The sequence below is a fragment of the Triturus cristatus genome, chromosome 4_2 (assembly GCF_964204655.1).
Source record: "Triturus cristatus chromosome 4_2, aTriCri1.1, whole genome shotgun sequence".
Taxonomy (NCBI): domain Eukaryota; kingdom Metazoa; phylum Chordata; class Amphibia; order Caudata; family Salamandridae; genus Triturus; species Triturus cristatus.
Window position 1 is genome coordinate 108,927,043 of NC_140586.1, and position 27,550 is coordinate 108,954,592.

A 27,550-nucleotide genomic window follows, 5' to 3' on the forward strand; every position below is an offset into this window, starting at 1 on the left:
GATTTTGCTAGGTGAAATGTGTTGCCTCCAGCTCGAGTTTTGAGACATTTTCCATCAGAGGAACTAGGCCCAGCCACACAAATGAGGTATGGGAGACATGTGGGAGCACATAATAGTAGAACATTTGTTAATGACAATAGCATTTCTCCACTTTTGTGGCTTCCAAATGTAAGACACAATGCAGGGAAGAAGATACTTTACAATAGTCTCCTGAACCACATAATAGGATGGGTAACACATGCTTTCGGAGAACCTACAAACGCTATATATCCCTGCAGTGTTTAGGGTCTATCAGATGTAATGATGTATTGCTTTTATAAATATGCAATTGTGACAAAATATTACAGATGCAAACGTTGTCACAAATGGCAGCTTTTTCCTGCTCATTTCATTATTTTTGTATTTCAAAAGTTTTTTTCTTTGGGTAAACCTTGAGGGGTCTACATAAATGCCCCCTGCTAAATTCAGAATTTTGTGTACTTTTCAGAAAGTATACCTTTCCGGGATCACCCACTGGTTTCACATCTGCTTCCACCACAAACTACAAGTAAGTTGAAACCACAAGAATTAGGAAAAATTTGAAAACGAAAAACTGTAGCGGAAAGATTTGTTTTGTTTGATACTTCTCTGCTGGTTCCTGCAAAGCTGTGAATATGGTGATCCTAGTACAGCAAACCTTTTGTTGATGCCAGTTTTAGGAAAAAAATACCATACGCTTTTTTGCCAGCACTTTTTCCCAGAATTTTTGTTTTTGCTATATTTTCTCTTTTTGTCAGCTTCCTACAAGGGAATCTATGAACCCTGAGTAGATTTAAAATCCCCATGATGTTGGAAAATGGATGTAAATTTAGCGTGGATACCTTTTGTGAAAAAAAAGTTATGAATGTTTAAGCACGAGCTACCACAAACATCAAAAAAAGCACAGAGCAGTAGCACCAAGTGGGGAGCACCCTAGCAGTCAAGTGGTTAATAAATTGGCCACAATCTGTGTTTTTCAGAAGGACTGTCAAGGCAGACCTAAATAAGAATACAGAGACAGCAAGAGAGTGCTGCAACTCCTGCCAGTCACATGGGACTCTCTGGTCTGTCCTGGTGATTGCTCATTTGTGGCATTTTGAGTGGCTTTTGGTTCAGTGACAGGCAAAGCAGAATCACTTCAGTTCTGCAGCCTCTGAATCAATCTTAAATCGTTTTCAGAAGCAACATTCACACAAGTCAGTAATTAGCCTAGCAGAATAGTTCAATGTTTATTTTTTGGCCTGCTGCAATATTCTGTGTAATCTGCATGTCATGGTTTTAAATCCTATCACGAATCTCTCTGCCTTTCATCCCTCTGAAGTCAATAAAGTAGATCTCCTTGATGATTGATTTTTATTTCTCTCGACATTTCCGTTTTAATTCTGCTCACTATATTTGATCAATATTTGACGTTGATCCCTTCAGATTCTGCTGTATCCTCACCTAGGCCTTTAGAAATGTGTGACTAGAAATTGAAATGTGTGTTCCTGACCCTGTGTTAATGAATACAGTTTCATGCACCTATAAATGAAAGCTTAAGTACATGAGATAGGCCAACAGGCAGCCCAGGGGCACAAGGTTGTACTTACATGACATCCTAAATTCTACAGATTGAATTAAAATTGTAAAAGCACATATGACAGTTCAGAATCAGGTCAAAGCTTTTAAGTAGGTTGTTCCAATGTCTGAAAATTCAGAAACCTATTGTTATGTTTGGCAGCCACTCGAAGCCATTGGAATGAATAACCGTATCAAATCCTGTTTTTTCACTGCTATGATGTAGCAAGCCTGGGGAATAAAACATGTGTTTTACTATTTTTACATTGCCAGGGGAAACGCCAGCTAACTCTGTGTTCCCCCACCCAAATGTCTGGAGAGAACCACGCACGGTGGCAAAATGGTGGTCTCGCTCGCCTTTTTTCACCTCTCTTGGGACTTCACAGACCCAAGAGAGGCAGGAGAATGCAGGTGGTGCTGCTGTGTCTGTACCAACCGCCACATTCCCTTTACATTGCTGGCCTGGGTACACCCACACTCTACAGAAAAAAGTAGCTTTTACCAGTGGCTCTCACATAGCCTCTGTCAGCTCAGTGCCAGCCAGTGCTTAATTTGAGCCAGTGCTTTCCGGTGCTCAGCACTGGCACTTTATCGTTGGCACCGGTGCTTATAGTACTAGTTAAGGACACACTTATTTAAAATGCACATGATTTTCCCCAGACTCACAGGATGTTGAGCCACGCCAAGACTCGAACCGGGTTCCTCAGATCCGAAATCGGCAGCTCTACCCGTTAGGCCAAGTCCTCTCCAGTTTAATAAGTGCTGGTGTTCTAGTCAGGAGGCAGTTATCACCGGCACGTTTCTCCTGTTAGCGCTGCCTCCTGAGGAGAGTTTATTTTACAAATTAAGCACTGGTGCCAGCTTTCAGCTCAAAGCGCTGAGAGAGCAGATTTGGGCAGAGAGGAGCAGGGATAGTGCAGAAGGTGATAGGAGTGAGTTTCAGGATGCAGGTATGTTTTAAATTTCAATGAGGTGGCAGGATATATGTAGGTGACAGTGGGGAAGGGTTACTATAGAATAAGTATTTGTATATGTATCTAGGTGAGTGAAAGGCACTGGGTAATGGCTGAAGAGAGGGTAATGTGGGTGGGTTAGAGGACACCCGGTCATGTTAAGTCTAATTTGGGAGGAGAGGACAGGAACTTTAGATGGTGGTGAGGACAAGTGGCACGAGACCAGATAGTTTTCATCTTTGGGAGGGTAGGCCATTTGACTTATGGCTCCCACATTACTCCTTGGCCCCTGCACAGTTGTTGAAAACAGTGCAAAAAACAATTTGGAGGGAACACACATAATCTAAGATAAATATGGCTACACAGTGAATACGAGAGAAATATTTCACATGAGCTTCTAGGTGGCATCATAGATGTCTCATGCTTCGCTCTCAACCCCACGATGACAATCATCCCTGTTATTCGCTGTTACCCACCGATAATTCTAAATATATTTCCTTCCTGAATACAGAATAGTGCATTTTAGCAGCTACCGTTTTTGTGCAGTGTCACGTAGACAGTGACTCGCGCTTTAACATAGATTCAGAAGGGCCATATAAAAACAACATTTTCAGGATAACCACCGACTGCATAAACTAATTTCATATTGATCATTTGCATGCGAATGTATTTTATGTCTTGCCTAAAATGTACAGGTTGCTCCAGTAAAGCATTTGCAACTCTTAGAAGGATAAAAATAACGTCCTATGCGACAAATGGTCCTATTTAATTCAGGCATTGGCTGCTAGTGTGGAAGACAATCTTAAATTATGAAGCTTGGTGGAAGCACCCAGGGGCAGATTCACAAGTCCCTTGCGCCACCGGTGCGTCACTTTTTGTGACGTACCGGTGGCGCATTTTACTGCTCCATATTTACAAGGACAGGAAAAGCCACCCCGTGTGACTTTTCCTGTCCCTTTAAATATGGCCCCTTTACACGCAGCACTTTGCATGTAGGGGCGTTCCATGGGTTTTCCTGTGGGTGTTCCCATGCAACACCCATGGAACCTGACACATTTCCAGATTTACAAGAGATCGTAGATCTGGAAATTCGTCTGAATGCTACGCCTCCCCAGGGGAGGTGCAACGAGGAGAAATGTATTCATTTCTCCTCATTTTTTTTTACCTCTTTCTATGCGTGCTGCAGTCTGCAGAACACATAGAAAGAGGAAATCACCTCTAATGATTGCTTTTGTTCAGGAAGGAATCCCTTCCTGCACATAAACAATCATTGAAAAAATGCTGTTTTTCAACTTCAATGTGTGCTAATGCAGCACAAATTGAAGTTGAAAAACGGCATTACAGATTGTTTTTGTGCAGGAAAGGAACCCTTCCTAAACAAAAACAATCTCCTCAGGACGCAGGCATCCTTGCACCTTGTTGTAAATATCTCGCATCCCTGTGCTTTGAAAGTGACTCAGTATGGCGCAGATGGATAACCTTATCTTCACCTCTATCTGTCATCATTCTTTTTCACAAAACCATATTTTAATGTCTGATAGGGATACTAAGTTCCCTTATTAGGACCTCAGACATGGATGAACAAGAACATTATGGAACATATTACTAACCCCAGAAACATCCTAATTGATGGGTTAAATCCTTAAACTTCAACATATACAACTTTTGTGTCTTGCGCAATGAAAGCGGAGCCAATTTCTCTGCACCTCAAAGGCAGCAAACAATTGCCATCGTAGTTGGGGATGTGCTCTCACAGTGCAGGAATAGAGAAGGATCCAGGCTAATTCTGGTTTGGCAGCTACATTTATGCTGGATGGGGTTTCTACGCTGGCCACGTGATGCAACAGCCAGGGCCGGACTGGGAACCGAAACCGGCCCTGGCAAACTGATTGGCCAGCCTCTTCTGTTGGGAGAGGGGTGGTGCAGTTGAGCTTTTGCGAAGGCTGGTTTTGGCCAATTTTGTTACAGGGGGCCGATATTGCCAGCCCCCGGTAACAAAAACGGCCATCCAAGGGCCCAAAACCGGCCCCCACCCTGGCAGCCCTCCAGGGCAACGCCTGGTGCCCGCAATGGCCAGTCCGGCCCTGGCAACAACTCTGCAGCCTCCTGGGAAACATGCAGAGGTGCCCCAGCACAGTCCTTGTGAGCTCAATGAAGCTGCAGCCTGCAAGAGTGTGTTATAGGGTACTTTGCGCCGGTGCCTAGCTCCACCTGTGTTGGACTGGAATTTCTGGCAGTCTGAGACTGCCAAATGTGCCAACTGCAATGGTCCAGTGCTCGGGAATTTTTTTTTGTTTTGTGGGCCATGACGCGAAATTCCTGGGAGACATTTATTAAGTTGTTTGTCACGGTCATGTCATGGCTGGAAACACATTTTTGAACTTCAAATAAAGTCCAGCTGGATATTCTCACCCTTAGTCGAGGGAAACCAGAGTATCGTATGCCTTCAAGCTGCAACAAAAGTGAGCAAATAGATAAACGCAGTTTACTTTCCTGGGGCGGCTCCTCCAATAAGGCAGAGGAGCGTCGCCCCACTGCCTTTCAGCACTGCAAAAAAGGAAAAATAAAATGATTATAACGTGCGGTTATTATCATTTTATTTTTCGTGCTGAGGCAGTTCTGCAGGGCAGGGCGGGACTAGGCTGAGCAGCACAGGGGAGAAGACTGGTGGCAACCTTTGAATGCCCATGACTGTTCGGCCGTCTTGAGCCCACTAAAGAGTCATGCTCACTGTTCATGCTCTCCACCCAGGCTGCTTTACAGCCTGCGTGGAGAACATGTCCAGGCTCTCATTCCCCGTCTGAGTACTGAACTACAGTCCTCAGACCAATCACAATGCTGCATTGCAGCGTTATGATTGGCTAAGGGGAGCCTATACTGCTTCCTGATTGTAGAGAAGCCAGTAGGAGGATGGAGAGGACAGAGGCGGCCAACCAGCTGGCCGCAGGTAAGTGAACTTTTTTTTTTAACCCCCTCCCCTTTTTCTCCCCTCTCCGCCCACTGCCACTTCCGAGGAGCAGCCGCCCCTGTACTTCCTCAAGCTTGACTGCACAGGAGATACATAGGGCTGAGAGCATAATAACACTAATGGCCATGTACTTGACATAGCAGGAAATACAAGTGTATATGAAAATTAATGCTTGCTTAAATATTACGGCTGTGTACCTGAAATGCACCCATTTGAACAACCATTGAAGAATGGAACATTGAGTTAAACCCGAGTTAAACCCTACAAAGATTCAAACTTATGTCTTGAGTGTTAGTTGCAATTGTTATAAGTGAGCTTCATTGCTGCACGTCAAGCGACTGTTGCGACGGCTAGAGATCAAATACACCTTATAATTCCCAGCTAAACTCAAGATCCTCCAACTACTTTCTGTACTACTTAAGAGGAGGTTTGGGCATGGCTGAAGAACAAGGGGCCTGGACCTTCTACCATACACCTAGATGGTATGGATGGCTGGTCACCCATGGGTAGGGGCTGTCACTCTGCCGGCATGGTCAACAGGAAAAAGGCGGCCAAGGAAAGAGCTCAAGTGGTGGTGGTGGAACAACACAGTTCACTGGCCTCTGCTTGCTCCCCTGCTTCCTCTGAGGCTGGAGAGGGTGGAGTCCTGGATGCCTATCTTGCACTGGCAGATGCCCTGCTCTGCAGGGCCTGTAGCTCATGCCTATGTCAGCGAAGGGGAGTGCTGTAAACTGGCATGTGGGGGAACACCCCAGGCACTGCCCTTATGGTTTCTAACTGGACTGAGGCCTGCTGCAGACCTTTTTCACCTACAAATATGGGCATGGCTATTTTGGGGGATTTCCTGCGGTACGGTGAGTCACTCACCTCTTTCATCATTACTTTTTCATACCTCTGGGGCCACTTGACCAGACCCTTATCTTTTTCCCAGCCCTGTGTGGGATCCACAGTTGAGGACAATGCAAATTCAGTGGCCTGGTGCCCGTTTGTGCCCGATGGTGCTGTAGCCTGGGCCGGGGTGTTGGGATGTTGTTTCTGCATTGTATTTGTTTTTTCCTTGTTCTTGTTCTGCACGCCCCATACTGATAGTGATAATTCATAGCTTATACTCAATGGGGATGTTTACTGGGGATGTGGGTAAGGGGGGGACCATATGACTCCTTGGAACTGCAATCTCTCTGCTCTGTGATAGAAGTTGGGTTGCTCCTATATATCACATACTAACTGTGAATGTTCAGGGCATGGCGGGGCATGCTATACCCTAAGGAGTCTACCGATATTTCAGGTGGCACAACATGCATCCGCCTGCCTTCAGAAAACACACCTCTCCTCTGGAGAGCTGCTGATACTCCGGAGGAGATAGAGGGGCATGGTATTGGGCATCACCTATTCTAGGTATGCTAGGGTAATACTAATATAGGTGATCCCCCGATGTGCCTTTTTCAATAATTCAGCATTCACAGGTGGACCATGAGGGCAGATATGTGGTGCTCAACGGGGTCAAGGACGGTACACCGTTGTCTATAGTTGCGTTTTATGTGGCAAACGCAAATCAAGCTGATTTTTTTTAACACGCCCACCCTACTTACTGTGCCATGTATCTGGGGTGGGAACTACAATTGTGTGCCTTACACAACTCTGGACAGATCATTACAGCCAACGCCGAGGGCCCAATCCCTCACACTTTCTGAACACTTGCAGCAATAGGTATCACACAGCTTGGTAGCGCCCACAGTGGGAGTTCTGGTGCGCATGGGGTCATGCCAGGGTTTTGGTTTGTGTAGGTTTTCCAGCAGGACTTTGCTGTCCTCATTATTATTTTTCCTTCGCCATTAGGGACCACTGTGTTAGAATCCAGCAAGCATGCCAGTATGTCGTCAAGCATGGTAGCGCCATGCATGCAGTGACCAGACTATACAATGCCATATGGAAAGGCAGACACCAACAATTCACATCATTGGGGACTTTCTAAGAGACAACGCTATCCCAGGAATTCTCAGATCCACAATGGGAGCAGTGCTTAGTCATGGTCAAGTGCATTTAAATCAACTTGAGGCTAACATACACACAACTGAACTAGTTACACCACACCTATTTGACCCCTGAACGAATAGGCCGCTTGTTTCCGGGGGCTGTCGACACCTGTCCCTGCTGTTCCACAACAGCATTTGATTGTTATCATATGGTGTGGACCTGTCCTACCATTAGTTCTTATTGAGACAGGATACTAGCACATATAGTGGATATTATGGGTAGGCATACACAGGGTGGGAGCACTCTATTTACTGGGGTTGACACAGAGCGCTAAGAACCATAAGAGTTCAAATAAAACCATCGACTTAGCCCTAGTGCTGGCTAAATGGTGCATAGCCCTGTCCTGGAAATTGTCCAATGCCCTCCCACTGGAGCTCTGGCTCAAAGACTTAAAGATGAGCATCTTGACTGAGTTCGATGCATTATGGAACCTCAGCCCGATCCTCAGGAATTCTACATCAACAGTTGACTGGGAGGGCTACTTGGCCATGGTTAAAACCAAATCAGATGAACGCCGTCCTGAACATTCACAGACCCCTCTAGGCATCTAGAACACCTCTGCAGCTGCACACATGCTCCTATCATTCATTTAGATTCTCCACCCACCCGCCAATACGACATGTGTAAGTCAACTACTTCATACATTCTTCATAGTGGCCTTACAACAGCACCAGACGTTTCCCTTTGCCCACGTAGCACCACAGCAACACCCATGCCATCATAGGTTGTTAGTTTGCACATAAGTTCCTTTGCATGGTTAGCAAAAGTTCTATACATGTTTTTTTTCTTTTGCTGGGTTCCTGGCCTCCTCGAGCTCAATGTCAAAGAATACTGTAATTGTTACCTCAACTGTTGATCAATTTGGTTTCACTGTGCACTGTGATAATTCCACAACTTCTTCTGTACACAGCCTCTCTCAATAAGTATTAAATGGACATGAATAAAAAACAATAAAAATATATTTTAAAAAAAAGGTTAGGTCTGCTAATTTATTCCTTTGAAGGTAGACCTTTTGAAAATAATGCATTGATTTACTGGTGAACCGTGGTTGGACTACAATCCACTCTCTTCCTTTTGACTCTGACTCAGTCCCTCATGACTCCGCCTTTCCTGGTTCCTTCGCCTTTGTGTTTCTTATGAATTGGGGGTTCCTGGAGAATACTCTTTTCATTTACAGTACCGGTATCTTAAGATCTTGTCCCACTGGGTGTGTTTGGTGAATCAGCATTCACATTAAATAACTGCTATTTTCAAACCATATTTCAAGAGTCGGTGTTGTTACCACCTTCTTATCCACTGATGAAACCCACACTAATAATGCATAAGCACCACATTCATGCTGCATGAAACAAATATGAAAAGGTGCACCAGGTTATGAAGGGTAGAGACCCTTTTCGATGTACAAAAGGAATTTCCCGTTATTTGTGTTCTGCTGCCTAACATCCACCATCTGCTGGTGGCGTCCAGTTTGCCTTCCACCACCTGGACCATCCTGTCCCTCATGTGCCATGAGAGCTCTGTTTCCCTCTGGCCAGGCTGCTGCTTCTGAGATAGACAGGAGCACTGAACCTGTGACCTAGAGAGGACTCCATGTGATAAGCCAACCATTGAGTGTGTGCGCGTGTGTGTGTGATATCTGAACACAAAACTGACAGGCAGTCTACACATTTTCTCACCCAAAAGGTGCCTTTTTAGGGCTGAATCCTTTTGCCAAAACCATCAGAGTCCATAGTACTTTCACTTGCAAAGCAAGAAATGGTGGCTTGGTAGAAATTGAATCTCATCTACCGTAGGTGGTATATATAACTATAATATATATACCGCTGGTATTTTCAGTGAAAATATATATTTATTTATATTCATTGAAAATTCCAAAGGTTAAAGGTTACAGAGGCATTATGCTTAGGCTGACATTTCACTTGTACAAATAACTGAGAAATTCAGTAGTTATAGTTAGCTGAGCTAACTGTAACTTGCACCCCCACAATGCATTGCTAATGACCTCACATATTCCATCACTCATGACATGGTCAGTGACATCACTCATGAAATCACTGGTGACATCTCAAATGACATCACTGATGACATCACTAACAACATCATCCAGTGACTGTGAGTGTTTTAAAAATGTTTATGAGTGTTAAATATATATACCATGGTGTATTAATGAATCAGTCGGTGTACGAGTGCCTGTATGGATGATTCAGTGGGTGTGGGACTGACTGTACAAATGAGTGATTAGGTGTCTCAGTGAATGTATGGGTCACTGACTAGGTTGTCTGAATGTCTGTATCAGTCTGTCAGATGGTGTCTAAGTGGCTGTATGGGTTGGTGAGTGGGTTTGTGAGTGGCTGTATGGGTGTCTGATTGGTTGTCTGACTACCTGTATGGGTGTATGAGTGCCTGTGTAGGTGGGTGAGGGTGTGTGTGACTACTTGAATGGGTGGGTGATTTGGTGAGTCATTGGCTGTATGGGTTAGTGAGTGTGTAAGTGAAGGGCTGCATTTGTGACTGAGTGTGTGTATGACTGTGTCAGTGAGTGAGTGGATGTGTCAGTGGTTTATGGGTGAGTAGCTGGAAATGTGAAACGCAGTATAGCTAAGTGTTCGAGTATATGAATGACTGTATGTGTGAGTGAGGGATTGTGATAGTGGTTGTATGGGTTAGTGAGTATGTGTGTGAGGGGCTGTATGGGTAACTGAGTAGATGTTTGTATACATTTATAGGTGAGTAAATGGCTGTGTGATTGACACTATAGTTGAGTGAGTAGGTGTGTGAGTAGCTCTATGAGTGTCTGGCAGTGTGTGAGTGGCTGTATGGGTAACTGAGTGGATGTGTGTGTGGACCTATGAATCAATGAGTGGATGTCTGAGTACTGATATGGATGGGTCAATGGTTTTGAGAATGTTAGTGTGGAAGTTGGAGTGGGTGTATGAAAGGTTATATTGGGATATGAATGGGTACATCAGAGATTCTATGGATGGTGTCATCAGTGATGTCACTGACCATGCCAAGAGTGATGTAATATATGAGGTCATAAGCAGTGCATTGCGGGGCTGCATGCTATAGTTGGCTCAGCTAATATTAACTGCTGAATTTCTCTGGTTTTGTATGAGTGAAATCAGCCTAACTATAACATCCCTGCAACCTTTGGTATTTGCAGTGAATTTCTAAGATGTATATAATGCTAAATACCAACTATAATGTCCCTGTAAGCTTTTTTTTTTTTGGTAGGGCTCGATGAAAGAAACCTTTGCAGAACTGATGTCACTTTTCCCTCACACTGTCTTGGTGTACTTTAATATATGTCAAAGACAGAAATTGAAGTGGTCAAATCAATTCTGTCCACAGATTGACAAAGCCAGGAAACATGCTAATAAAACTGTTTCTACATTCCTCAGAGACCATCACATGGGCTGTATCCATAACAACAATCTGCGTTTTGACATGCATGGAATTTATAGAAAGCAGAAAGCAAAAGCAAGAATTCAATAGCCACCGCTACATTAAAAAATGATAACTATATAATAAATTCTAACCATCACAGTAGATAACTCACTATATAAATAACTCTATAAAAACATTTAGCAAAATATCAATATCTCTATAACAATGCGTATTAATAATTAACTGATTTTTTTTAAATATTGCCACCAATATTCGCGAAGACGTTGATAGTCGGGATGTCCCCGCAAAGGTACAAATTTATTTTGGACACATAACTTGTGTCACTAACACCCCTATTTTTCAAACATGAGGTCAAAGTACCTCTACTCTGACTCCTTATGTTAGCGTTTTCAATAATTTTCAGCCCCAGGAACTGTTCCCGAGCAATAAAATGGTGGCCGCAACTTTCTGTTCAGGTTTCGTCCAGCTAATCAGAGCATTCCCATTGCTGCATGCATTCACGATAAACCGCGAAACCAGTACAAAATATCCGCACCCAGAGATATCACCATAGTTTTAAAACTTACATTTCTCAACAACTACTGATACAGATTTACACCACATAAGCAAAAGGCTTTTCCTTGAACCAACTTCTACCTCCCTGACAAAATTGGTGTAAGTCAGTTCAGCGGTTCGGGCTGTAGGTGTGGCTAAAGGTTCCTATGGGAACTAACATTACAAATGCATCCTTATTTCGTACCACAAATTCTTGGTCCACACTGCACGGATCACCCCCACACTTTTCATAACAACCAAAACCTACCTTGACACTTTTTTTGGGAAAACTTCATGAAGATTGGCCGAACACGCCAAAGTTATAGGCGAGTCAAAAAATGCTTTTCCAATGGAAACCTGGTTCTAACGATAACTACCTACTGACGACCGCCAGTAGGTAATATAAGGCACAAGTCCTAAAAAAAGAAACGGTGGAACTAACCAAGTTAAGCAGTATGCAACTGACATCAAGGTGCATGACATCACAGTGCGTACCATGATGGCACGTGACTTTGCACGTGCCATCACAGGAAATGGCATCACAACCCATGACGTCTCAGGAAATGACATTACAAGAAGTGACATCAGATCCTAAGCCCTCATAAATATGTTTAGCAGGTCTATCATGACCACATTTGAGCACATTGCAATATTTAACAAATTAGATTTTGCATAGGGGATATGCCAAAAAGTGACACAACTCCAATGCAAAATCTGGGCCTCATCTTATACATTTATTTTTTAAAACCCTGCCACAAAGAAATTAGCAAAAAGCAGAAACATGGCAGTAAAGCTGTTCTACTTAATTGGTTGCAAAGCTTGCATTTTAAAATATCTTATGGGGAGGCATCTGCTGCAGAGATCTTTGTGTGGCAACTAAATCTCAGGGAATAATGGTAATGATAAAATAACTCTGAAGGTTAACATATTTGCTGGAGAGATCTGTGTTTTGTCTAGTCCCAGTTTTACATTAAAGTCACATAGAGAGTTAATATGTCTCCTACAAAGCACATTATGTAACACACAGATGACAGATTTTTATTTTAAATAAATGGGTTAATTAGTTACTGGTTTTAACACAGAGATCGTTTTGTTACCTGCAGCTCATAAATTGGAATCCTTCTAATATATTTCAGTGAGCTATGAAGGGTTGTGGCTCCTCCGCCATGTAACCATCCCTGTCTTATGTAACACATCCTGTACATTGATTTAAGCACATATGATTTATTGTCATTATATAATGTGCAAGTGTAATATAAAGAACTCCGCTACCCTGGATTGGGGTGAGTAGCACTAAAAAAAAAAATATTGGTTGATAAATACTGGGACAGCCTAACACAACTAACATTCTTATAGTGCATGACTATGTCTTATATACAGGGACTGAATAAAGTCAAAAGCATGCCTCCCTTAAGAACCTGTGAAGTGAAAATCTGAGTGCTTTTGTTTCCTCTGCTTTGCATTTAGGTGTGAGGCTCTGGATAGCTCCCAGCCAGGATACTCCCAACAAAATGAGGAATGATGGCCCCTTCATTTAGGGCTTTGTTGTGGGGCCAGCAAGTTGCAGATCAAAACGAAAGCAGACAATGTGCAGGTGCTGCTGTATGTGTCCCGGTGTCTGAAATGACACCGGGACAAGTTCTGAATATTTCTGTGGGGCCCAACCTATTGGCAGAGTAGACGGCTTTTGTCTACCCATGTGTACCCCTTGACTTGTGCCCTGCATATATACATGCCTCAGCTGTGGCATAAGAAAACTTGACAGGGTCTCTCTGCAAAATACAAGGAGGCCCCCCGGCACCTGAACACAGTCGGGCCTGCTGCCTGTGCAAAATGCCAGATGGGGCCACCTGGAGCTTGCCCCCCCCCATCCGCCAGGGCTGCAGGGCTAATGTTACGCCACTGTGCCTCAGCATACCACCTCCCCCAAAAGAGAGCATGTGCCTAACTTGACTCCCAGTTAGACCCAGTCTGGACTATTGCAGCCATGTTTCTTCTGTTGTATCACATGCCGGCCTTTCTTCTCGTGTTAGCTCCCCTGCGTGGGCCACTGTCAATGATTGCCTATGTATTGTTGTGTGTTCTTATACATATGAATAAACCCACTAAATTGCAATTAAAACAAGCATTGGCATAGCCAATAGGTCTCGCCTTTGGGACCTTATAATTGTTTAGCCATGCAACAGTTGCATAACTAAATACTTATAAGGTCCCAAAAGCGAGACCTATGGGCTATGCCAAGCGGCCGCAAAAGTGAAAGTGATCGCGATCAAACATCAAAGCGGAGTGAAATTAATGGCGGTAAAGCGCGGCGCGCGCGCCTGCGCACATGCACTGTAGCTCTAGGCTGGCCTGGTAGCACTTTTTGGAGCCCTCTCAATAAGTCTCGCCAGACCTGGGTAAGGCGAGACCTAAAAAGATGCAACCGAAGGAATTCGGCTTGTGTATAAATATGAATCTTGTTTGTAGCTCTTGGTCACCCTGAGGGGGTCCAGTTCGTTTTCTATAAAACTGTGAATACATAAATAAACATTGGCCTCAGCAATGCAGACTTGGTTGATCCCTAGGACGCTCTGGTATCTTTCATAGTTACTCATTTTCAATTTCAATATCAGCCCTTCCTATTATTTTACTTTCCCATGGGAGCAGGAGCCACCCGGGTCCAGATTTCAAAAACCCAAGGCTAGTGGATGAGAGACAATGTGAGGGGGTCCGGTCTCTTTAACAAAATGTGGATGTAAATGTTTTTCATTTGAATTTTATTTTCATTGTCTGACAAAATAAAAGTTTACCTTTCAATATCACTTTAACATTTTACATATCCATAAAAGTAATTAGGATCAATAAATCGAACCCTTCAACTCATTCTCGGTGCATAAATCCTTCTTACAAAATGATTTTAGGAAATGTCAATTCACTTATAACAATGACATCAACAAATACACCTGAGATCTAAAATATCACTAAACGACGCTTTTTGCAGCTCACTGCGGCAGTCAGTCCCTGATTTCTGCTCTCTCTTTTCTCTTGCTCTTTCTTTTGATCCCTCTCTGTCTGCCTCTCGTCCCTCCTTTATTTCTATTTCTCTCCCGCCCTGCCCCTCTATCCCACTCGGATCTTTTACTTTGGCAGATGCTTCTAATTTACCTGTCGGCTCACATGTCTCTTCCTAAATACAAAGTCAGGTCACTTCTGATTTCTTTCAGAATGGGTACACTGCTGCCAGTTTCTTTTGGCCATGCCAACTGCCTTGAGAAAGTTAAATTATAGCAAACAGCATTGTTTTATTCCCAAATATGAGAGTAAGACCGGGGTGAAATTACAATTTTTTAAAGGAACTTCGTGAAATTTTGTGTAAATCATGTAAAATTACACTAAATCTTGTGAAGTGCACTGCCAATATCTTGTGTGAGTATTAAATTCCAGGTAAGTGTGGGCGGTGAGCTCTGCTTCGCTAACAGAGTTTGCAGAGTTTTTCCAACTCTGTGCTCCGCTGGGAGAGCGGAGTTTTTGGAAAAACAGAAACGCCGATTCCGCTGCGTGGCGGAGTTTGTCCCCACCGCCCACTCCTACAATCTGTTACCATTTTCCTAGAACATGAGGAATACTGGCCCCCTTTTTTCCGCAGAAGGCCGCCTCAGTGTGAGGTTTCCATAGGGCATGCTGGCTGCACTCTATCACTTGCACACATTCCTGTCCCTGGAGGAGGATGTGCGGAGGACGCCCCATTGGCTGCCCTTCTTCTCCCGCACGCGCCTCTGGCACCCAATCAGCGATCGAGCTGTGCTCCTGCGTGCTAATGCAACCACTGAAAGACACATTCTGGGGAGGAGGAGGGGGCTTGGCGTACCCCGAAGAGAGGTTCCTTGCACCCTTCCCCAAAGTGTACTGGATGGACGTGTAGCTGGTTCCCATGCCCAGCACCCAGCCCAGGCCATTTCTTCCCTCCCCAGCTGCCTACAGCAGGACAGCGCAGAAAATGCAGAGCAAGATCTTCGCCCCGGTGTTGGAACAGTTCATATGCAGCCCGCTGGTGACCTGGGTGAGGCTGGGGAAGCATGTTTTGGGGAGCGCTTTATAACTCATGCAGAATTTGGGTACACAGTTCTGTATAGGAATAGCAGAGTACGTTTTTGATTGCAGTGACATTTTCATGCTCGTCTGATTCCGGGCGAGAATGCCTTCTTCCAATGGAGTATATTTTGGGTGTCATCTCCTTTGTTAAAGCGAGGTTAATTACAAACACCCTGTCAATTGAAGTGTGTGAATGTTGCGTTTGATCTCATTCATTGTGGTGTATTTTAGTGTATGTCACTGTATTGTGTACATTTTAGGACATGACATGTTTAAGTGGGTCATTTTTTTCTGTGCATCGGTGCCCTGTAGTATATTTTGGGGGCAAGATGGTGGAATACAAGGAGTTCCCTTCATTATGGAATTTGTGTTGATGTGTCACTGTGCAGCATGCTTGAGGCAATTCACGTGACAGTGGGGTATGTTCTGGGGACAGTCTGTTTTCAGTGTGATATATTATGAAGTCTACTCATTAGGTTGGTTATGTTTTCTTGCCACTTTGACGCCCCCCCTTCCGATCATGAGTAGTCCTTGATTTCAGTCCCCCATATGGCGGAGCGGAACTCCACGGAATTCAACGTAGTCCAACTCCACGAACTCCGTCAACCCCTGATTCCATGATATTTGCTGATCAAACACAACATTACACAACATTTTATTTATCAGAAATCTTGTGAAGATTTTAGAAACTTGTGAAATAGTAAACAACAGATTTTTGCGAGAATTTGCAAGTAGAATGGAATCGTCTCTTGTCCTGCAACATACCCCTTTAAACCAAGCTCAAACATTGGCAGGGCGGTATTTTCCATATACTATCAGCAAGGGTGAGTTGAGCAATATACTGCCTGAGGCAGGGGTGTCTGATATACGCCTGCGTGGATTGTCTTGATATTAAGTTATAGAACACATATGCATGTTGTAAATTTATATACTGTGTGCCTGATTCACAAAGGTAAACTTAGACCTGAAGTCAGAGGGCCTGATTCACAAAGGTAAACTTAGACCTGAAGTCAGAGGGCCTGATTCACAAAGGTAAACTTAGACCTGAAGTCTCAGTTTAGACCTCAAGTCTAAGGGCCCGAATCACAAAGGTAAACATAGACATGAACTCTAACTTCAGACCTGAAGTCTAAGGGCCTGATTCACAAAGGTAAACTTAGACCTGAAGTCTAAGTTTAAACCTGAAGCCTAAGTTTAGACTTGAAGTCTAAGTTTAGACTTCAGGTCTAACCTTAGGCTTCAGGTCTAAACTTATGTCAAACTGGGAATCATTTCCGCGGCCACCCTGATAATCTGGCATGGTTCTGATCTTGTAGACCAGCCTTGGACACCCTGCTCTAAAGCATCTGTTAGCCTCCACAGTTTTACTTTTTCTTGTCTTTTACAAGTCCTTCTTCAGAGAGCTGAAAATGTTCTACAGAGAGAAATTAGACAGACTTACATAGTACATGTGGAAGATAAAAGTTTACCCCAGCAGGTATCCTGTCTGTTGATTGTAACACCGTTTCTATTGTCATTGGTTGGTTCCACCCCCTCTTCTTCTTTCAATGCAATATAATAGTACAAGGCTGAGATTCACTTAACACTTTCAAATGCAGATAATTAGGTTTGCAGACATTTCCAATTTATCTAACCGCATAGATGTGCCTAACATGTCTCTGGATGGATCCACAGTCAGACCCTCCTGAGTTCATTGCAAATTTGCATTGAATTTCAGAACACACGTTTATGACATTGCAACAGGGATAGGACCAAGCCGGTCGATTAAAAACAGGAAATAGGGAGAAAAAGGATTAATTCAACCAGTCACATTGGAAAAAGATAGCATTGGATATGTGTTTAGGGGACACTTTTTGCTCAGTTTCTGTATGAAACTTGTTATTTAAACATTCTTTATTGGAGATAGCATGCAGACTGCAGCACCTCATTCCTATGCATCTCCAGGATCAGACTGGGCCAGAAAAGAGGCCCAGGCATCAAAATAAAAGAAGTCAACATGAGGGCATTAGATAGCTAAAGAAGGGACCCATGTTCGCAAATGGGGCAGTTTGTAACTTGTAAAGACATGTTGCATAAGTGTTTTGCAAGGTATAGAAGAATGCATGTATTTGACTTTGCTTCAGGCAATGTTTGTTTTAATATCAGAGAAATCAACAATTAAAGCTGGCCCAGCAGACCATTAAACAGGCCCACACGCTGACCTGTAAGAGAGCCCATTGCTCACTGTATGATAACACTATATGCCGGTCCGACCCTGTGCTTCTCCCCTCAGAAGTTGCTAAACATTATCTAGCTAAGAACCATAACTCAAACTATCTGCAGTACCCAACACACCAAATCTCATATTAATAGCTTTAAAAGTGGGTGCAAACATGTCTTATGATTGTGATTGGTGTCGAAAAATGTATCTTTGCCATTTCCATGTCATGGTTTCTAAACACAGAGTGTAGATTTGATGATTTATTTTGATCTCACTGTTCAGAGTGCCCACCCCAAGTAGCTTCACCCTAGAGGCTTCTGGTTTGGATAGGCAGTTATCAAGGCTTCGCACCCACTGCATGTTGCTTTTGAATAATCATTGCAGCCAATAGGCTGTCCAAGCCACTTGCCACGTCACATTGATCCATGAAATCATAGTGGCTGCGTGTGGCAGTTGTGTCTTATGGCTCGCTCAGAGATTGGTGGGATGGAAGCATCAACAAAATCAATGGAGCTTCCACCCCGCCAAACTCCTCGACACCATTTGGGAATACGGGTGTGCATCACTTGACAATCATTGGCAGCATCAGTGCTTGCCTCAGGGCCTTCACCTTCAGTGCATCAAGACAAGAGGTCTGCCCTGGTTACAGCAGTCCATTTAGTGTAGATTGTCCCTAAAGTTGTCTCACAAGCAGGGCTTGGTCCATTTGGGGAGGAAAAATGAATATTGACCTCCAGGCACAGAGGGAAATATAGGTGTGTGTGAAATCTGCGTAGTTGCTTTTGCATAAATATGTGAAATTCTGGCACAATTATGAGAAATTGCATACAATTACACAAAATGCATATCTGTTATCTATCAGTATATTTTAGCACACACTGTTTCTTTGTGTCAATTTTTGATCTGTGTTCGCATTTCGCGCAAAAATTAGTGCCATAAACAAAAGCACTGGGAACCACAGTCCCTTATGTTCTGTGGTATGAGGTAAATTTTTTTAATCTGGAAATAAATGCTTTGGTAGCAGAATATCATTTGACATATTTATTGTGTCTAAAACACCATCTTCAAAAATATGACTCAACTGCGTTAATAATAGAAAATTTACACTCAATGGGATCACATATTTTTGGACAATATTTTGGTCAGGATGTTTGTGTCTGACAATGTTTCTGAACAGAATATTCTGACACACAACTCAAAAAATGCATAGACGGCTGCAACAGCATAGCATGTTAATATCAAAATAAAAATAATTAACTAAATAACTCAGGTTTCGTCCCATCCAGGTAAGAGCGGTGAGGCCATGTGGGGGGATTTTAATGGACTATGATGAGGGAAAATTAAATAAACAATTAATTTGCCCTCATGGGATTAGACGAAATCCCCCCCCCCCACCCTGCCCCACCATCCCACCTCTCTTACCTGCATGGGCCACTACTGAATAACTCTCAGTTCTGAGGTTTCCTTCTCTTTGAATGGACACAGTAAAGCTCGCCCAAAAAAACTTGAATCTTGTTTTTTCTTAGACTTACCTAGTTTCTGCATGCAGGCATGCAGCCGTGCCTCCAGAAGCAAGACGCGCTGCTGCAGCTCCTCATAGTCATACGCCCCCATCTCTTCCTGGATCGCGAGCAGCACACCCGAGAGGTTCCTCACCTCCTCCTTCAGCTGAACGATCATCTTTGTGTCTGATTTGTATTGATCGAGGACTGGGATCAGCGGCAGCAGTTCGTTCATTTTGTCCTTCAGCTCCTGTCAAATGGTCAAAAAAAGAGATAGCTCAGATCTTTCTCAACCTATGTGAGCTAGCACAGAATCCTCTCTGTTTAATATTCTTCCTGAAGCAAGCTGGGTGATTAGTCAAGTCATGAGGTCCTGTGTTAGTATCCCATATGTCCTTTGTACACCAAGCAATGGCTTACTCATGCCAATCCTGGCAACCAGAATGTGCCTACGGAAAGAAAACATCATTGTAGAGAACACTGCATCAAATGGCCCCATAAAGTGAGGTGAATATGTACCGAGCAGGAAGAAACGTCAAAATGAGTTAGTTTGGGATATTCATGTGCCTGGTTAAGAAAGGGAGTCTCACTCCATTCGAACCATATATTGCAGCAGAAATCATTTTCTGTCCAACATTATTGTTTTCCTAATTGTGACACTACTGAGCAACATGTAATCTTACTATACCTTCTGTAGTGCCAGCCTGTAGTAGGCAGGTACACAATGCTTAATACTTTTTCAATACTATCAATGCGAAACTTCAAATAAAGGATACTTCTCATCAAAATAGACATCCAAGCTTCCCTGGTGTGTGTGTGTGTGTGTGTGTGTGTGTGTGTGTGTATATATATATATATTCACTGAAAAAACCATAGGTTTCACACATGTTATAGTTAGCGGAAATTTTACTGATAAAAAACCAATGAAATTCCCCCGTTATAGTTAGTGCAGGCAACTATAACTCACGCGACCGCAATCCTCTGCTGATGCTAATACTGTATTTAGACACTTATTTGCCCATGTCTTCTTCCATAAATTTTTAGCTATACATATATTACAAATATTTTTTTTTCATAAAGACACATATGTCATCAGCAGAAGATTGCGGTCGCGTGAGTTATAGTTGCCTGCACTAACTATAACGGGGGAATTTCATTGGTTTTTTATCAGTAAAATTTCCGCTAACTATAACATGTGTGAAACCTATGGTTTTTTCAGTGAATTTGCAAGGTTTTTTAAATGATAATTCCTAACTATAACGTGTGTGAAACCTATGGTTTTTTCAGTGAATTTGTACGTTTTTTTAAATGCTAAGTTACTTTACGCCATTCGTGGCGTGCGCGCCCACTTAACGCAGTTCGTTCTGTGCGCGCACGGTGCGCTTTGCGCACCGTGCGCGCACAGTGAGCACGCGGTGCGCTTTGCGCACCGCGCGCCCACTTTACGCAGTTAGTGCCGTGCACGCACGGTGGGCACGCGGTGCGCTACGCGCACCGCGTGCCCACGTTACGCTAGATGGGCCATGTACGCACGATGCGCTTCGCGCACCGTGCGCACATGGAGGACATATGATGCACTTCGTTTTGAAAGGTAATATTTTAATTTTTTACATCTGTTATAATCCATGCACAAATGGTGCCCTTCGGGCACCATTTGCACACGGGGTGAGGAGAGTGTGGATAATTTTTTTTTTAAAATATTTTTTTACCGTACGCGTACGGTAAGCGTAATCGGCGAAATTAGCGAAAAAATAAAAATTCCGTTTTTGGCATTGGGGGTCTTTGGGGACTCCCTCACCATGGCTAGGTGTTTCGGAGCTGTCCAAACAGCCCCTTTACATGTTTTTGTGCTTTGTATTTTAATCCACACTCTCAGTGCGAGAGAGAAAATGGCGGCCGCCGCTTCCTGGTTTCGGCCGATTCGAATGTTTACTAAGATCTAAGAGCCAATCAGAATCGCGCTCGCGCACGCCACCGTACGCGTACGGTAAGCGTACGGTAAGCGCACCGTAAGCTGGCTCAGATATATATATTGATTTAAAGGCTATTTTCTCAGAATCTACTGAACAGATTTACACCAAACTTACAAAAGGCACTTCCTTGACCTGAGGACTACATCTCTGCCAAATTTCTAGTAATTCTGTTCAGCCGTTCGGGCTGTAGCTGTGTCTAAAGGTCCTATGGAAAAATGCATGGGAAAAACGCGTTTTGGGACCCCCCTTTTATCTCAGCCCCCACTTGACGAATCCCCCCGAGACTTTCAGGGTAGGAGCGGAGCGTAGCGCCCCACCTATTTTGAAAAAAATTCGCGAGGATTCGTCGACCGGCGCCAAAGTTATTCAAAATAGAATGTTGCGGATTTCCTATGGAAACGTGGTCCTAACTATAACTACCTACTGGCGACCGCCAGTAGGTAATATGTAAATATATATATATATATATCACTGAAAAAACCATAGGTTTCACACATGTTATAGTTTTACTGATAAAAAACCAATGAAATTGCCCCGTTATAGTTAGCGCAGGCAACTATAACTCACGCGACCACAATCCTCTGCTGATGCTAATACTGTATTTAGACACTTATTTGCCCATGTCTTCTTCCATACATTTTTAGCTATACATATATTACAAATATTTTTTTTTCATAAAGACACATATGTCATCAGCAGAGGATTGCGGTCGCGTGAGTTATAGTTGCCTGCGCTAACTATAACGGGGCAATTTCATTGGTTTTTTATCAGTAAAACTATAACATGTGTGAAACCTATGGTTTTTTCAGTGAATTTGCAAAGTTTTTTAAATGCTAATTCCTAACTATAACGTGTGTGAAACCTATGGTTTTTTCAGTGAATTAGTACGGTTTTTTAAATGCTAAGTTTTTTTCCCTTATAATAAGCCCTGTACATTTGGTGGCCTACGGCCACCAAAAGCACAGGGGGTGGGGTAAGTGTGGATAGTGTTTTTTTCCATTGTAATAAGCCCAGCACATTTGGTGGCCTTCGGCCACCAAAAGCACAGGGGGTGGGGTAAGTGTGGATAGTGTTTTTTTTATTTTTATTTTTTTACCGTACGCTTACCGTAAGCGTACGGTAAGCGTACCCCGCGAAATTGCCGAAAAAAAAATAAAACCGTTTTTGCACTTGGGGGATGTTTGGGGACTCCCTCAACATGACTATGCGGGAGGGAGTTGTCAAAACAGCCCCTTTACATGTTTTTGGGCTTCCGATTTTAAAAATCTCTCTCAGTGCGAGAGACAAAATGGCGGCCGCCGCTTCCTGGTTTCGGCCGATTCGAATGTTTACTAAGATCTAAGAGCCAATCAGAATCGCGCTCGCGCACGCCACCGTACGCTTACCGTAAGCGTACGGTAAGCGTACCGTAAGCTGGCTCAGATATATATATTGATTTAAAGTCTATTTTCTCAGAATCTACTGAACAGATTTACACCAAACCTACAAAAGGCACTTCCTTGACCTAGGGACTACCTCTCTGCCAAATTTTGAGTAATTCTGTTCAGCCATTCGGGCTGTAGCTCGTTCTAAAGGTCCTATGGAAAAATGCATGGGAAAAACGCGTTTTGGGACCCCCCTTTTATCTCAGCCCCCGCTTGACGAATCCCCCCGAGACTTTCAGGGTAGGAGCGGAGCGTAGCGCCCCACCTATTTTGAGAAATTCGCGAGGATTCGTCGACCGGCGCCAAAGTTATTCAAAATAGAATGTTGAGGTTTTCCTATGGAAACGTGGTCCTAACTATAACTACCTACTGGCTATCGCCAGTAGGTAATATATATATATATATATAACACTCTGCGTCGTACTTCGCCGATCCTCCTCCAAAGCGACGCCGGTGCCAGCAGCGGTGACGACAACCGCGTTATTTATTTCCAAAAAATAGTTATACTTCCGGAAATCTGAAAAGATAACAGCGACACTCCAAAGGATAGCACAATTATACTTTATTGTGCCCACAACAACTCGTTTCTGCAATGCCTTTTTCAAGTTTGGTGACCTGTGCCCAGCTTCCCGTAAAAATACAGGTCAAGATGCATGGAAACAGAAAACATACTTGTTGTTTCACATCCCGCATTTCACATTGTATTTAATGGAATTCAATAAAGTTTTAAATACACATTTGCGAAATGGTCATTTCATCATCGGCAAAATAATCTGTATACAAATATATCCAACGTAAATAATTTGAGAAATTAATAAATCAGTGATCGTTCAATCATACCGAAACTGACAGCGGTACCTGTCATTTGCATAACAGTTATACTCGGTGCCAGGAAGCGCCGTAATTCTCATATCTAGATAGATGTTACACTGGAGCACAATTCGAGAATCCCAGACAGTATTAGTTTATCTCAACGTCTAAGAAGCATCAATACAATACATACGTATTTGTGTCGAATACCCGACTGCGGTCATTTAAACGCATTTGAGTAACTGATATAGTAAGTATCCAGAATCACATTGTATTCATATTGCTTCAAATTACATCAGAAAAACAGGTAATGTACCTTAATTTGTCATGCAATTCTACAATGTTATTTCCTAAGGAATATCACAAATGATCATGGGTAATGTACCCTCAAATCAAAATATTGCTCAAAATTTCAATCCATTAAATGAGCATCAATATTAACCGGGATCCTGCTTTAATCCTATTCATTCAAAATTCATCAGTTCATTAGTTGACACTGCGATTCAACATTTCTACTTCACAAGTAATCAAAATAAACATTACTCATAGGTCTGCCCTCAATTCAGAATATTGCTCCACGTTTCTCAAATAAGAACCGTATCATTTCATTTTTGGGCTCAAAGAAATTTTCATCAAACACAAAGGCAAAAACAACAGGAGGCAGTATCAACAGGGTCTAGCTCTGACGTAAGTTCCGAGGGGGACTTTGACATTTTTGCACGAATTTCAGATTCTGAAGCAAAAGAAGGAAGAAGAGGAGAAAGCACAAGTAAAAGCAAGGGGAAGAGGAAGAGATGCCAAAAAAGTAAAAAATGCCGGAACAGACAAAGATCAAGATCAAAAAGCAGACACGGTGGGAGAACGAGAGCCGGCGTATGACCCCTGCTCCAAGCAGAATCCGATACCTTGTGCAATAGTAAATCAGTCATCAATTTATCCTCACGACCAATATCAAATGAGGAAGAATCTCTTTTGAATTTAGGTTTATCATTCTGCCCAACGGACAATTTGATCTTTGTGACGACTCGGATTGATCTTTTTCTCTCTCTGAGGTTTCCTTCTCTTTGAATGGACACAGTAAAGCTCGCCAAAAAAAACTTGAAACTTGTTTTTTCTTAGACTTACCTACCTAGCAATCCTCTGCTGATGACGTCAGATATTACATCACTGATGACATATGTGTCTTTATGAAAAATAAATATTTGTAATATATGTATAGCTAAAGATTAATGGAAGAAGACATGGGTAAATAAGTGTCTAAATACAGTGATGTAATATCTGACGTCATCAGCAGAGGTTTGCGGTCGCGTGAGTTATAGTTGCCTGCACTAACTATAACGGGGGAATTTCATTGGTTTTTTACGAGTGAAATGTCCAGCTAACTATAACATGTGTGAAACCTATGGTTTTTTAAGTGAATTTGCAAGGTTTTTTAAATGCTAATTCGTAACTATAACGTGTGTGAAACCTATGGTTTTTTCAGTGAATATATATATTACCTACTGGCGGTCGCCAGTAGGTAGTTATAGTTAGGACCACGTTTCCATAGGAAATCCGCAACATTCTATTTTGAATAACTTTGGCACCGGTCGACGAATCCTCGCAAATTTTTCAAAATAGGTGGGGCGCTACGCTCCGCTCCTACCCTGAAAGTCTCGGGGGGATTCGTCAAGCGGGGGCTGAGATAAAAGGGGGGACCCAAAACGCGTTTTTCCCATGCATTTTTCCATAGGACCTTTAGACACAGCTACAGCCCGAACGGCTGAACAGAATTACTAGAAATTTGGCAGAGAGGTAGTCCTCAGGTCAAGGAAGTGCCTTTTGTAGGTTTGGTGTAAATCTGTTCAGTAGTTCCTGAGAAAATCAAAAGTAAACTCATATATATATGTGGGCGGAGCCTAACCACACATCTCATCCTGAGATCTGATTGGCTGTCAGCACTTCATCCAAGAAGTGTTGGCAGCCATCTTGGGACCAATATACATGATAGCACCTCATTAAAAAGCATTGCAGTTAATAGAAGGTTTTAAGACTTTAGTTACATTATAAATCATTTGTTGATGGTACCATACTCATTTTAGGAATTGTGGTATGTTCTAAGGTGATTTCACCATGTGAAAAAGCCTTCTGCTGGGATATCATGATTGAGAGAAAAATATTTTCTCATGCTTTTCCCACAGAGGTTTGGAAGGTGATCTATAAGCTAAACTGAGAGCTTATTTTCTGTAAATTCACATTATCTTTCTCAGTCATGTGAGAATGAAGTCTGACATTCTCAGTAAAACATGTACATCCAACAAGGGCAGAGACTGTCAGTTGATTCCTTTGTGTTCTACTGCAGCTCCCCAGAGTGTTCCAAAGAACAACTAGAGCGCTAACAGTCCTACTTATGATAAACGTATGGCACACCTGAAGCCATCTTGCTTGGATTAAAGTGGTAACTCTTAAAACATTTAATTTAAAAAGGAACAAAATGAGGGGGTTCATTTTTCCATAAAAAGTATGATTAGTGCTGCAGAAAGAAAAATTAGGGCACATTTTGAGTGACTTCTCAAATCCTCTTCTATTTCATTAAAACATTCTGACATGCAAACTGAAACATGCACTTTCAATACCAGCAGCAGTTTTCCCTGGTGAGCAGTAGCTTTACTACAGTGATTTAATGAGCAAAAAGCGTGCTAACATTCTGAATTTATGGCAAATGTGTGACACATCTGAATGCCTTCTTGATGGAATCAAAGTAAAAAACTGAAAGCATTTCCTACTGAGGAGACTGCAGTAAATGAGGAAATTAGGAAACTTCATAACAAATAATTCTCCCAAGATGGCCACCAGAGACAAAAGAGCCCAAATGTAGCCCAAATATCACCCAGATGTAGCCCAAGTATAGCCCAATGACAGAATGTCCCAGAGTGTTCTTAAAAACAACTAGAGCGCTTACTGTCTTCATTATGACAAAAGTATGGCACACCTGAAGCCATCTTGATTGGAATAAATTAGTAACACTTAAAACATTTAATTTAAAAAGGAACACAATGAGGGGGTTCATTTTGCCATAGAAATTATGATTAATGCCGAAGAAAGAAAATGAGGGCACATTTTGAGTGACTTCTCAAATCCTCTTCAATTTCATCAAAAAATTCTGACATGCAGACTGAAACATGCACTTTTAAATACCAGGAGCAGACTTCCATGGTGAACAGTAGTTTTACTACAGTGATCTAATGAGCAACTAGAGTGCTAACTTTCAGAATTTATGGCAAATGTGTGACATATCTGAATACCTTCATGATGGAATCAAAGTAAAAAACTGAAAGCATTTCCTACTGAGGAGACTGCAGTATATGAGGAAATTAGGAAACTTCATAACAAATAAATCTCCCAAGATGGCCACCGGAGACAAAAGAGCCCAAATGTAGCCCAAAATCACCCAGATGTAGCCCAAATATAGCCCAATGACAGAAGTGTGCAAAACACTTATTATTTTGTGTTTTTGCAGTGTTATATAGTGCAGATTTGTCAGGTATTGGAGTGCTTAACATGAGCATTGGTTACATCACACAAGAACAAATTCATTTTGGTTGTAGACATGGGGAGACTAAGTGATTTGACCAGAATCACAGAATGTCGAGCTGAAGCAGAAACTCCAACCTGGTTCCCCACTTGCAAAGTCTGCAGTTCTGGAAGTAACACCACATCCTCTCCCCTAAGTGCAACATTTAATCAAGTGGTCAACTGGATAAAAAAACATAAAGATAACAAATAATTTAAAAGTGCTTTATCGCTATTTAAAAACTCAGAAAATATGTCCTTATTTTAGTCTTTTAGAGCACTAACCATAATTTTGATGCCAATAAGACCCTCTCATATATGTAATTTCTAAAGGAAATGCTCTAGGTATTACAGTTTTGATTACATCAAGGTGACGTCAGGCGTTCCACACTTTTGTAATAAATATAGAATGTTAGCAATCTAGTTGTTCATTAGGATACTGTTGAGAGGCAGAGGCCAGGGGCACGGACTCTGAAAATTGAAGGCAGGTAGGAGAGTGCAGATGCAACAATTTGACCACACTGGGCAGGCAGAAAGGGCAGT

At 42.6% G+C, this 27,550-nt stretch overlaps 1 protein-coding gene across 2 annotated transcripts in view; it reads right to left on the reverse strand.

Annotated features, from left to right (window-relative positions):
• The window catches only part of OLFM2 (olfactomedin 2), a 976,052-nt gene that overhangs the window by 81,122 nt on the left and 867,380 nt on the right, over positions 1 to 27,550 (reverse strand). For both annotated transcript variants that reach the window (XM_085600732.1, XM_085600731.1), the window contains exon 4: positions 19,279 to 19,498. In XM_085600732.1, coding sequence (XP_085456858.1) covers positions 19,279 to 19,498 — 220 coding nt within the window. The remainder of the gene's footprint in view (positions 1 to 19,278; positions 19,499 to 27,550) is intronic.